This window comes from Musca autumnalis, unplaced genomic scaffold (assembly GCF_047663935.1).
Source record: "Musca autumnalis isolate F117 unplaced genomic scaffold, ASM4766393v1 scaffold_3, whole genome shotgun sequence".
Lineage (NCBI taxonomy): Eukaryota > Metazoa > Arthropoda > Insecta > Diptera > Muscidae > Musca > Musca autumnalis.
The window spans coordinates 101,892,957-101,907,483 of record NW_027411866.1 but is presented as its reverse complement, the minus strand read 5'-3'; the positions used below and the strand labels follow the sequence as shown (position 1 = coordinate 101,907,483).

Sequence of the window (14,527 nt, the reverse complement as noted above, 5' to 3'; positions counted from 1 at the left end):
GAAAGAAATTTACGTACAGGGAAAATAAAAATTTTGAAAATAAATAAAAAAGTTTTCAAACTTACCCGCTGGTCTATTGTTCCGTCGATTTCCATCATTTTCATCCACATGCAGTGGTGAATGTTTGCGGCCATTGACCACCATTACTGATGTTTGGCTAAGGCATACCAAGCCAATGATGAACAATTTGAACATGACGGATGTCAAGGTGTTGGATGATGGACTGGATACTGAGGCCGACGATGATGTTGATTTGTTATTTAAATTCGAGAATTTTGCCATTTTTATTGAATTTATTGGCTATTTTTGTTTGTAATTTGTAATACTAATTCGTTTAAGGTTGCACTTTTGTTTAAAACAAAAAAATACACTTTTTTCAGCTGGAGCAAAAAAGCAACGCTGCTGTTTTGTTGTGGTAGTTACTGTTGCTGCTGCTAAAGATTAGATAACACTTGAAGAAATTATTATTTTTATTTATTTATTTTTTTTCTCAACTACTGAGACAACTTTTGTGGTTTGCAATTTTTTATTGTTGTTGTTGTAATTTTTACACACAGAAAAAAAATTATTTTCGTTTTTTTCTCACAACTTTTTTCCACCTCTTTGTATTTTATTTATTTTTGTTATGGATTTATTATCTTTGCTGATTTTCACTTAATATTTTTGTTGTTGGTGTTGTTGTTGTTCGGCAACGATGTCGGCATAAGATCTTTATTTTTTATAATTCTTGCACGTTCTTCACCTTTTGTTGTTGTTGTCGTTTTTTGTGCTTTGCGTTATATATTTTTTTGCAGAATACTTTTGTTGTTGTTGGATTTTTTGTTCTTTAAATAAACTAGATTTTTTGTTGTTGCTGTTATTGTGGGCTATTTCTCTTGTGCTTTTTTGTCTTGTTGATTGGTCTTCGTTGACGTCGTCGTCGTTATTGTGTTTGGCGCGGCGACACGACGTTTGCTACACGTTTTCATTAAAAAAACTGAAAATTAATTTTTTAAAGTTTTCTTTAAAATTATTTCTTATTTTTTCATATAAATTCGTCGTTACGTTTACACAACAATTTTTTGCCCGGTTTTGGTGCTGTGCTATCTTTGAGATACTTTTTTGTTTTTGCGGTTATAACGCGTCGCCCGTTCTTTTTTGTTATTGGGAGGAGTGTGTGTTGTTATATGTTGCGCGTTTCGTAAAATAATGTCCACACACGGTATCGGTCGTTGAATAAATAAACTAAACGATGAGAGTGGTTCGCGTACACAGGCACACTGAAACTGCTCTTCACACAGATACTATTCAGTCTCTCTCGTGGCAAACAAGCCCACTCTCAACAAAACATATCAACTTGGGTTGTGTGTTGATGTTGCTGCTGCCATAAGATGCGGATGAGGCATCCAACCAATTGATGGGGGAGGTCGGAGGTATTTGAAATTTTTTGCAATTGCCTTAATGTTGTTTTAGCCTCAAAATACTTGGGTCACAACAATGTTCGCCACCCAAGAGTATTATGGCACCGAAAAATTGGGAGCAGAGAATTTTGCACAAAAATGTTCGTTTTTTGCTCTCGTTGAAAGCTTCTTACACATGAATGCACACTATTGCTCTTCTTACTTTGCATAGAAATTCGAAAAATGATTCGTTTTAGTTTTTATGCTATTTTAACGAGATCGCTTGCACACCGATCGATCACTCACTTCTATTACTCGTTGCATACTAATGTACGGCGGTACGGTGCAAATACACGAAGCCTTAGCCAAAAGTTGCTCAGAGGCCAAGTAAGCAAAGAAAACAAAACCCGCAAAACAAAATGTTGCCAGGGAGAAAGAGAGAGCCTGGCATACAACAGGTAGTTGAGCTTCAAAACCGTTCGGCAACAATGTTGCTAAACATTTGCAACACTAGGCAACACACAACTACACAACAAATAAACACCGGATATATATCCGGTGTAAACAACAAGTGAAATAAAACAACAACAAAGCAACACCACGACCATTGCAACCTGATTACCTGGTCTCTGGCTCGGTGATACTGATTCTGAGCGCATCAAACAGCTCAAAAAGGGGAAATACGCGGGATTTATATCACGATCTCATACTTTTGAAATAAAATCATCACCTCAACGTCCTCAGCCACCAGCTTGTATGGAATATCCCAAGACTTAAATCAGGCTTTTGTGGGTTCCCTCGCCTTACATACATGTTATGATTACAGACACATGTACATATATACATTTATATACGAGCATTTATGTCACCACACACACTCACGAACACATGGCAGAGTGTGAAAATTTATCATCGTTCGTTTTACAAAGTGTGAAAAATCGTGGATTCTATAATTTTTTTTAACACCTTGTATATCATCCGTCGTAGTATGTATGCGCAACCGCACATCATACATCCATAGTTTTGTGTACTTAAGGTTTTGTATGGTTGGGACAATTTTATTTTCACATCTTTACATAGGGTTTAGTGGAAGAGCACAGTGCTTAGAACAAGAAGTATGAAGACAATTCAAGAAATGATTTATATCTTCAGCCTTTAGGCTTTTGATACGATAATAACGTTCCTCATCGAAATAATGGTTTTAGACCCTTCAATTGTTTTGGACTCGATTTAGCCCTGTCCGTCCGCCTGTCTGGCTGGCTGACTGGAGCGTACAAACTTAGTTCGAATATGGAACATATCGGTACCTCCCCACATAAAAGTTCACAATTTTTCCTATTATAACTCTTGAATGAATCAACCGATTTGGTTTACAGTTACCTAACTACCTACCACGTTAAATTTCAATTTTTTTGCACAAATGCAGATTAAAATCTGAATCAGATTATCCTCGCATCCCCTATTACAACGGTACAACTTTCTGAGATAATGACGCAAAAGCTTTAAAATAAAAATAATCAAAATTACTGATGAGCCCGATTTCATTAAATTTGAGCACCCGATTGGGTCGATACTTTGTATATCGTGAAATGTTCTCCAAATGTTTATCAAGGTCTAACAACAACACTTTCTGCTACCTCTTTCACAAAAGATCACAATTTCCGCTTAAATGCGGATTAGGGGCTGTTCGAGGATCGTTTCGAAAACTCCATATTTTCTGACATAGTTGTTCAAAAGCTCTAAAAAATCCAACGGTGATCAACTAACGAAGCTGCACGAGAGCTACACAAATGGCACGATAACTATCGAAAGGAATGACTGCCAAGACCGATTAAGGCGTGTGGAAATTCAATTAGCGTGTAGTCATGAATACAACACATTATTCCTTGGGGAAAGCAATTCTTGCTGAGATGTGGGCTCCGAAAGGACCCAATACTAAATTCTAGAGCCTCAAAAAAAAAAAAAAAGTAAAAAGTCGTTAAGTTCGGCCGGGCCGTAGTTCCGTCAAACAGTGTAGCTAAAACTCTCAAAATGCAGAATATCGGGAGGTATCGTTATATGGGGGATATATAAAAAAGGGCTAAACCAAACCTATATTGAAAATTTTTAAAGTTTAGCTAAAATCGACAAAATATCGAAAATGGGTAGGTACCGTAATATGGGAGCTACATCTAACCATGGACCTGTGTTGACGATATTTAGTGGAGAAGTTTCATGACCACAGATAACCTCAAATGTCAAATTACAGCTAATTAGGTTAAATATTGTAGCTAAAATCATCAAAATACCGAAAGTCGGGAGGTACAGTTATATGGGGGGCTATACCAAAACATGGACCTATGTTGACTATTTTTGGTAGAGAAGTTTCGTGACCACTGAGAATCTCAAACATCAAATTACAGCTAGTTCGGTTAAAAATTGTAGTTAAAATCCTCAAAATACCGGAGGTACCGTTATATGGGGGCTATACCAAAACATGGAGCTATATGGACTATTTTTTGTGGAGAACTTTCGTGACCACTGAGAATCTCATCCGTCAAATTAATGCTAGTTCCGTTGAAATATTAGGTAAAACCTCCCGATTTTCGGTATTTTGAAGGTTGTGACCTCAATATTCTTCCGAAATGGCTGAAATTTTTTACTTATTCTTCGTGGAATAAAACTTTCCCCCAGAAATGTGTCGGTACAGGTCCACGCCTTAATATAAGCCCCCTCTCGATTTTCGGTATTTTTAAGGTTATGGCCACAATAATCCATCGAAATGGCTAAAATTTGGTATTTAGTCTTCATTGGGCGTATTCAACTTTCCCCATAGAACGGCACATCCCACTTATCGGTATTTTGAAGTTTGTGGCCTCAATAATTGACCGAAATTACTAAAATTTGGTATTTAGTCTTCGTTGAGTCTGCAGAACTTTCAACCTGAAATTTGTAGGTAAAGGTCTACGCCTTCATATTGCCCCCATAGAAGTGTACCTCCCGATTTTCGCTATTTAGAAGATTGTGGCTTCAATATTCCACCGAAACGGCTGAAATTTGGTATTTAGTCTTCGTTGGGGGTAAAAAACTTTTTCCCCGAATTTTGTCGGTATTGGCCCACGCCTTCATATAGCCCTCATAGAACGGTATCTCCCGATTTGCGGTATTTTGAAGATTGTGGCCACAACAACCCACCGAAATGGCTGAAATTTGGTGTTTAGTTTTTGTTAGAAGTAAAAGCCTTTCTGACTGAAATTCGTCGGTATAAGTCCACGTTTCGATATAGCCCCCATAGAACGTTACCTCCCGATTTTCGTAATTCTGAAGATTGTGACGTCAATGTCCCACCTAAAGACTGTAATTTGTTATTTAGTCTTCCATGGGGTTATAAAATATCCCAGAAGAGAATTATCGGTAGAGGTCCGCGGGTTCCTATATCCCCCATAGAAGCGTACTTCTGAACTTTAAATTAGTCCATATTGTACTAACAAAATGTGGTCAATTACTAGAAAAATGTGCTCAGTTATCTCATTGACCAATTTGTGGAATTTACTTTCCATAGTGAATATCTCTGATTTTATTAGACCTATTTCAAAGGGGAAACCAAGTAATGAAAGTAGAGCGTCGGAGATTTAAATTAATATCAAATGCGTTGTTGTTCTTGATGGTCAAATATCAGAGTTATTGCGATAGGCGGTAAAATATCCCAATTTCAATATTTTGAAACTTTTAATTTAATAACATATATATCTCTGCTTTTATTTGGTGTATTCAAAATATATTACCCGCCTATCAACAGGACCCGCAAAGCTTTATCCAATATTAAATATTTCGACTTTTGTTAATCGCTATTTTATTGACATTATTTACAGATTAGACGTTGCTCATTACAGCCCAGCAAAAATCCTCATTACAAACCTCCTTTCTATAACAGACCTGCTCACAGAAAACAAGCTAGCATTTAAAAGAAATTAGGAAAAACGATTTTTGGAAGTTTCTATCGATGTTTCATTATTTTTTAACTTTACTGTCCTCAATAAAATTTGGAAAAAAATTAAAAATATACACATATTCGGGTTTCAACAAGTGAGCCAAGGCTATAGTCGGGTAGGGGCCGACTATGTGATACCCTACACCACTACCCCTGTGCATAAGATTTTGACTGGTAAAATTCAAAATATTAAAATTGATATAGCTTAGCGCCTTTGCTCCGAATGTCTTCATAAATCCTCATTAATGCAGGTCAATTTTGTTGAAACGCATTTAAGTGCATCGTCATTACAACTCAAATAAAAAATCGAAAATTGAGATGTACGCCAACCATCAATAGGCTTCTTTTTCTGTGAGACCCACATCAACCCCCAAAATTTCGTGAGGATCCGATCAAAGTTCCGACGTACATTACCGACTATTGCGATATCTCTGTTGTTTCACCACCTATGACAACCTACTTCACATCGTTGTAAAGGTGATATTTTCTACTTTCCTTGCCAGGTTTTGGTCTTTTCTCCAAATAAGTTTTTTCACATTCCGACCCCTGAATAATATCCGATCATTACCAAAATCAATAGGTTTTTTCCTCTGTGGGACCCCCATTAACATCCAAATTTACGTGATGTTCCAATCAAAATTGTGACGTTTAGCGTGAATACAAAAAAATTCCAAAAATGGAATGTATTACCTACTATTGCGATATCTCCGTTATTTAGCAACCTACGCCAACCTGTTTTACATAAGTTTAATAATGGGATTTTCTTTTTTCATAGTCAGACTTTGCATTTGTAAGGTCCCCAACCAAAGCTGCTATTGCGATATCTTCGTTGTTTGACCACCTACGACAACCCACGTTACATCATTACAAACGTGATATTTTCTAATTTCATTAGCAGGTTTTGCTTTGATATATCCCATATAGAAGCGGAGATATTCGATTTGAAATAAAATGTTGACATTTTTACCCATTCCGACCCCTGAATATTATCCGACCATCGCCAAAATCAATAGGGTTCTTCCTCTCCGGGACCTTCATCAATACCCCAAATATGGTGACGATCGGATTAAAATTGCCACCTGTAGAGTGATTACCAGGTTTAGATAAACAGACGGACAGACGGACGGACACACATAGCCAGATCGACTCAGCTCGTCGAGACATTCACTTTGGTATATAAATGTATGGGTCTACGACCATTATTTCGATGCGTTACAAACTTTTTGGCCAAAACAAACATATAATACCCTCCCCGTGGTGTAGGGTATAACGAAGAAACTTTTCACTGGGAACCTCAAATAACAAATTTCAGCTCGTTGGGTCAACAAATGTAGATAAAATCCTCAAAATCGAAATTTGGGAGAAGTATTGTGAACACTGGGGACCGCAAATGTCCAACTACAGATAGTTAGGTGACTATACCAAATTGTGGGCTGATATAGTCCATTTTTTTAACTTGACCTGCATATAGAAAAATATAAAATATAGCGTTCTGGCTCAATTATTGGGGACGCTAGAGTTATTACAACAGACAGACATGGCTGAATCCGCTCAGAATTTTACCCTGATCAAGAATATATACGTTATAGGGTAGCAAATGATTTTTGTAATGCCTTACAAATGGAGAAACAAAGTTATTATACCCTCCATACTATTAGTAAACCACCCCTATTAAAAAGCAACCATGTATGAAAAAACTAAGAAAAAGGACCATCATCTGCGAATTTGCACCTGAAATTACTCTTTGCAGAGTAATTGCAGTTTGCGCGCCGGCTGATGTTCTTTATAAGAACAAAGCTAATATTATCGCCTTACAATGAAATTGGGCCAACGTAAAGATCACAAGCGATTACATACTGCTTCATAGCTGTCATGAATCAAAACACAAGCCAGGTGTTAGATTTATAGTAAATCGGAGACCTAAAAACCTAATCTCTAGATTCACTCCGGTTGATGACAGAATTGCCCCAAACCGAATAAAGACAAAGTTATTTAACATCAGGGAAATATAAACAGCCCAAGGATATATTCTACGAGCGCCTAGAGAGAGCTTATGGTCGCTACCCTGTCCATGACATTATGATTGTTCTAGGAGATTTAAATGCTAAAATTGGGAGGGTAATTATCTCGTAGGTGTGACTTACCCCTGAAAGAAATGACACTGAGCTGCGAGGACTACATGCTGCAAAAATTTCAAAACGATCCTAGCTAGATATGGCCCTAAACTTCACATTTCTGAACAATTTTGGAATTTTTGTGTGAATGGTAACCGAAGTAATGGACCAATATTGTTCATATTCGAATTTGGTTTAAGTTTGAGAGAAATATTACGATGTGTGGAGGATATGGGGATCCCAGAGAGGAGGAAATCTTAGGCAAAAAAAAACATATGTGGGGAAATAGTCAATATTTTATTCTTATGCGAATATCTCCGCTTTCATTATGGGTATATAAAAACAAGTGAGCAAAGGCTATAGTCGGGACGGGGCCGACCATGTGATACCCTACACCACTACCCCTGTGCATAAGCTTTTCACTGATAAACATTTATTTTAGGGAACATAATCCGACTACCAACAAACATATTTTGGTTTTTAATCAAAAAAAGATGCCTCTTTCTCTCTGGGACCCCCATAAGCAACCAAAATTTCGCGACCATCCGATCAAAATTTCGACCTGTAGAATGGAAGAATTGGATGCATTACCGACTATTGTGGTATATCCCTTGTTTGACCACCTTCGCCAACCTACTTTACACCAATGTACAGAAGGGAGATATTAACTTTGAAATTAAACGTTGGTATTTTTTCCAAATATTTTTTTTTGTTACATTCCGACCCCTGAATAATATCCGACCATTATCAAAAATCACAAGGTTTTTTCCTCTGTGGGACCCCCAATAACACCGAAAATTTCGTGACGATCCAATTAAAATTGCGACCTGTAGCGTGATTTCCAAAAAAGTGGAAAAATGGGATGTATTACCGACGCCAACCTGGTTTACATCATTGTAATAATGGGATTTTTTACTTTCATTGTCAGACATTGCTTTTGGAAGGTCCCGAACCGAAGCTGTGATATTCGTCATCATTATTAAAATCGCAAAAATGAAACATACGTAACATCGTTGCCAAGGTGATATTTTCTACTTTCATAGCCAGGCTTTGCTTTTAGAAAGTCCCCAACCAAAGCTGTGATATTCGTCATTATAATTAAAATCGCAAAAATGAAAATTTGGGTTTTATTTGCGACTATTGTGATATCTTCGTTGTTTGATCACCTACTAGCACCTACTTTACATCATTAGAAAGGTGATATTTTCTACTTTTATTGTCAGGTTTTGCTTTTGGTATACCCCGTATAGAAGCTGAGATATTCGCTTTGGAAAGTTAAGTTTTTTGCCCATTCCGACCCCTAAATATTATCCGACCATCCCCAAAACCAATAGGCTTCTTCCCCTCCGGGACCCCCATCAACATCCAAAATTTCGTGGCGATCCGATCAAAATTGCGACCTGTAGCGTGATTACATGGTTTAGATGGACAGACGGACGGACTGACGGACACACATAGATCGACTCAGCTCGTCGAGACATTCATTTTGGTATATATAAGTCTGGGTCTACGACCATTATTTCGATGCCTTACAAACTTTTTGGCCAAAACCAACTTATAATACCCTCCCCACATAGTGGTGTAGGGTATAAAAAACATTCAATGAAAGTAGTAATCTCATCTTTACAATGATGCAAAGTACGTAGGTTTGTGGAGATTTTACAATATTTGCTAATCTATCCCATTTTTTCAGATTTAAATTTTAATTGTGATGGCGAATAACCCCGATTTGGTTGGGGACATTTTAACAAAAGTGACCAATATTTAAATAGACCTTCCGGACTTTAAATGATGACAATTGTGTTGACAAAAGTGGTCAAACTAATTTCAAATTTGTGAAATTTAATTTTCATGGCTGATGCCTGTTTCTGTTAGACGTATTCCAAGGGACAATATAAAATATCCAAAGAAACATTGTCATTGAGAATTTCGTTGACATTCTTCACTCACACTTTCTGGCACTTCCCCACACAGTTTAAGTAATGAACTGCTCTCGGAATTTTATAACTAGCACTTGCATATTTTAGTGTGGTTTCATCTATGTATCTCTTGAGAACAATGATCACTTCATCAAATTTCCCGAGGAAAATTTCAAATTTCATAAAAGAATTTAGTTTACAAAAGTAAAACAAATGCATGTTCAATATTACTGGTTAAATTCTAGGCCTTTGCGCACTTCTTATTGCACACTCACCGTGAGGGCAATAAAATGTATGTTCTAACCGACATACATATGTGGGGAATTCCCATCATTAGTTGCTTAACAGGTATTGTGTAACAGGAGAAGTTGAGCGTATTTAAAATTGAAATGTTTTGATGTTATACTAAAAATATTTATTCACATTTCATGGTGAATATTTTCTAAAATGGGAATTTTTAAAATGTATTTTAAACACTTAATCTAATCAAAATATATAGATTTAATTGAATATTTTATAAAGATCAACCAATTTATTGCCTTTTTTACGATTGTAAAATATGAGTGGTAGTAAAAGGATTGATATTTGCATATGTTGGGAATTCCCACACTTCCTACAGACAGGTAACATGGCGCAACGGCATATGCCTGTCCCGAACAAGAGGTGACCATTTCACTTGTGTGAGGTGTGTGTGGGAGCAATAAAAGGATTGGCGTTTGCAAATGTGGGAATTTCCCACATATCCTGTAACAGGTAATAGAGAGCACGATACACAGAAGAAGACAATATGGTGTTGCAAGGCACAAATAAGACAAACTAACTAAAGGGCCACAGTTACTAACTTATAATATATGATAATAAATAATTGTACTTTTATACATAACTAAGCATTGCTCTGCTTAAGAACCTGCAAGAGTCTACTATTTTTAAAAATTTTGAAATTTATTTCCTTAATAAATTTGTCAAAAAAAAAAAAAAAAAAAAAACAAAAACAAAAAATAATAGATCCTTGCAGGTTCTGCAACACAGCACATGTTAATTAATAAAATTTAAAAAATGCCAGTTTAAAGTACCGCTTACTGACTTTGACTTAGAGAAAATACATTCTATAATTTCAATGATTAATTTTTCTGGTTATTTTGTCCTCTTATCCTGTGGACCAATAAAAATATGACGCAAATTTGGGAATTTCCCAATGGTTGAGAGGCAGGTAAAATCTGACCATAATTCTAGAGCAACGTTTCTTCAAGGTGCCAATACTCATTATTAGCAATTATGTGCGCGAAATTTTAGTTGGAACAACTAACTCTCTTTAAAGATGTCTGTGGAAGGGGTAATAAAAATATAAGATGTCAGCCAGCATGGCCAGATGTGGGGAAATTCCCACTTTCTTTTTGGCGACAGGTATAATTATGTAACATAATGCTCTAAAATGTTACATTTACTAATTCGTGTTAATTTTAAACTAAGACCAAACCGTTGTGTCGTTTGCCATGAAAAGTAAAATAGATATGTTCTACAATTGTAATTTTAAAATTTGGCTAAAAATCAAGTACGCAAAGGCTATAGCCGGAACTGGGGAACCTATGGCATATCCTACACCACTACCCCAATGTATTAGCTTTTCGCGTATCAACATTTCTTTTTGGGAGACACTAAAGCTATTCGACATCCTGGCTTTTAATACCAGAGAACTTAAGGCTAACTGAACTATAATAATTACTTATTAGGACGAAGGTCATTATTTATGAAATTTTTTTAATTGATCTTGCGAAGTCCCGCACATTTAACTAGTATGCTACGATGGTTTCGATGGTGGTTATTCAGCTCATCAGGCATATCAGATGTGATTGGCTAGACATTATCGGAGTCATTATTTTTGCGAAGGTCATTTATATATTTGAATTAAATCTCTTTCGAGTTGAGACACATCCAAAACAAGGTTTTTGAAAGCTTTTACAGCATCTTCTGGCGAGAAAAATCCATAAATTTTTACCTTTGATCCGAATAACTGTTTTTGCATACATGGGATTGATGTGGACTTTTAGGACATAGCTTCTAATGGTAAACCCTAGCTCTCCACCAAAATTCAGATTTGTTGGAATTTTTGCTATTTCAATGTCTATTTTGACTGAACTAATATATTTTGATTAGAATAACTTTTGAAAATAAATTTTTAAAAAAGTTACTTTTAAAAATATTCGCCATGAAATGTGAATATTTGTAGTTTATTCTCAAAATACTTCATTTTAAAATACACTCAACTGTGCCCCTGTTACACAATACATGTTAGCTAATGATGGGAATTCCCCACATATGTATGTATGTATGTCGGTTGGAAAATAAATTTTATTGCCCTCATTGTGAGTGTGCAATAAGAAGTGTGCAAGAGTTTAGAATATCACCTGCGATATATAACATGCATTTGCTTCACTGTCTTCAACTGAATCCATTTATGAAATTTGAAATTTTAACCGGGAAATTTGATAAAATGATCATTGTTCTTAAGAGATAGGTGAAATCACGCTAAAATATGCAAGTGCTTGTTATAAAATTCCGAGAGCAGTTACTTTTCTAAACTGTGTGTGGGGAAGTGCAAGAAAGTGCGAGTGAAGAATGGCAAAGAAATTCTCAATGAGAGTGTTACTTTGGATATTTTATTTTTTCCCTTAGAATACGCCTAACAGAAACAGAGACATCAGCCATGAAAATTAAATTTCACAGATTTGAAATTGGTTTGAACACTTTTGTCAACACAATTGTCACCATTTTAAGTCCGGAAGGTCTACGTTAATATTGGTCACTTTTGTTAAAATGTCCCCAACCAAATCTGGGTTTTTCGCCATCACAATTAAAATCCAAATCTGATAAAAATGGGATAGATTAGCAACTATTGTAAAATCTTGCAAACCTACGTACTTTGCATCATTGTACAGATGAGATTTACTATTTTCATTGAATGGCTTTTCTTTTGATATACGCATAATGAAAGCGGAGATAAAATATTGACTATTTCCCCACATATGTTTTTTGCCCATACAGAGCCCTAGAATATTATCGGGCCATCACCAAAATCAATAAGATTTCCTCCTATCGTAATATTTCTCTCAAACTTAAACCAAGTTCGAATATGAACAATATTGGCCCATTCCTTCGCGTACCTTCCCCACAAAAATTCTAAAATTTTTCACAAATGTCAAGTTTAGGGCCATATCTAGGACCGCTTTGAAATTTTTGCAGCAAGTAGTCCTCATGTTACGTCAGTGTGATTTCTTTCGGGGGTAAGTTACACCTACGAGATAATTGCCCTAAAGCTTTAAAAACCCCTGCGGCCAACAACTATAGCTTTTAAAGCAAACATCTCGAGTTTTTCACGCTCTCGTTTTTCCAGCTTTTTCTTATTTCTTCTGAAAAGAAGCTTCTCCTCTATTGCGACTGGTTTGTGTATAGATTTTGCGGTAGTTTTAAATTCAGCCATTTCTGTCTGTTGTAATTAATTACTGTAGCGTACCCAATAATTGAGCCAAAGCTATTCGACATCCTGGCTTTTACTACCAGAGAACTTAAGGCTAACTGAACTATAATAATTACATACATTTATTGGTGTCTTATTAGGACTAAGGTCATTATTTATAAAATTTTTTTAATTGATTTAATTAATTGATCTAGCGAATTCCCACACATTTAACTAGTATGCTACGATGGTTTCGATGGTGGTTATTCAGCTCATCAGGCATATCAAATGTGATTAGCTAGACATTATCGGAGTCATTATTTTTGGGAAGGTCATTTTATAGTGATATTTGAATTAATTCGACTGGTTTGTGTATAGATTTTGCGGTAGTTTTAAATTCAGCCATTTCTGTCTGTTGTAATTAATTACTGTAGCGTACCCAATAATTGAGCCAAAACGCTATATTTTATATTTTTCAAGTCAAGTTTAAAAGATAGGCTATATCGGTCCACGATTTGGTATAGCCCCCATATAACGGTACCTCCCGATTTTCGGTAGTTAGAGGATTTTAGCTACATTTGTTGACCGAACTATATGTAATTATTTGACATTTAAAAGTCCCAATGGTCACAAAAAAATTGTGAAAATAGGTGAATGTTTTGGTATTACGCCTATGTTGAGGATTTTAGCTACATTTGTTGACCAAACTACCTGTAATTTGACATTTGAGGTTCTTATCGGTCACAAAACTTCTGCAGCCAACATAGGTCTACGTTTTGGCATAACCCCATATAACGGTACCTTTCGGTTTTAGGTGTTTTAAGGAGATTAGCTAAATTTGTTGACCGAACTGTCTGCAATTTAACATTTCAGGTTCCAGTGGCCATATAACTTCTCCGCCAAAAATTGTCAACACAAGTCTATGTTTTGGTGTAGCCCCAATATAATGGTACTTCCCGATTTTAGGTGCTTGGGCTGTTTGGCTACTTTTGATGACTAAACTACCTGTAATTTGACATTTGAGGTAAGCAGTGGTCACAAAAATTTCCCATCAAAAGTTGTCAACATAGGTCCAGGTTTTGCTATATCCCCCACTTCCCAATTTTTGTAATTTTGAGGATTTTAGCTAAATTTTTAGACCGAATTTCCTGTATTTTCACATTTGAGGTTCCCAGCGGTCACAAAACCGAAAACCGTTAAAACCGAAAATGGTCAACCCACCGAAAATCGTCAACATAGGTCCATGTTTTGGTATAACATCTATATAACGATACCTCCCGATTTTCCGTATCTTCAGGATTTTATCTTCGGGATTTTATCTACATTTTTTAAACGAACTATGTGTTATTTAACATTTGAGGTTTCCAGTGGTCACAAAACTTCTTAAGTTAAAATTGTCAACATAGGTCCATGTATTGGTATAGGTCCCATATAACTGTACCTAACGGTTTTTGGTATTTTGAGGATTTTAACGACACTTTTAATCGAACTATCTGTAATTTAACATTTGAGGTTTTTATACCCTCAGCATTTATGCTAACGAGGGTATATACACTTACATGCCTTATCGAAATAATGGTTTTAGGCCCCAATTATGTTTGGACGAAATCCGTTTCAGACAATTTGGAGTTGATTAAGCCATGTCCGTCCGTCTGGCTGGAGAGCACGATAACTCTCGAACTGATCAACCA

At 36.1% G+C, this 14,527-nt stretch overlaps 1 protein-coding gene across 12 annotated transcripts in view; it reads right to left on the bottom strand.

The window, feature by feature from the left end:
* The window catches only part of sog (chordin short gastrulation), a 190,755-nt gene that overhangs the window by 32,195 nt on the left and 144,033 nt on the right, over positions 1–14,527 (bottom strand). For all 12 annotated transcript variants that reach the window (XM_073973283.1, XM_073973284.1, XM_073973286.1 and 9 more), the window contains one exon: positions 66–434. In XM_073973283.1, the coding sequence (XP_073829384.1) occupies positions 66–282 (217 nt within the window). In that variant the 5' untranslated portion in view covers positions 283–434. The remainder of the gene's footprint in view (positions 1–65; positions 435–14,527) is intronic.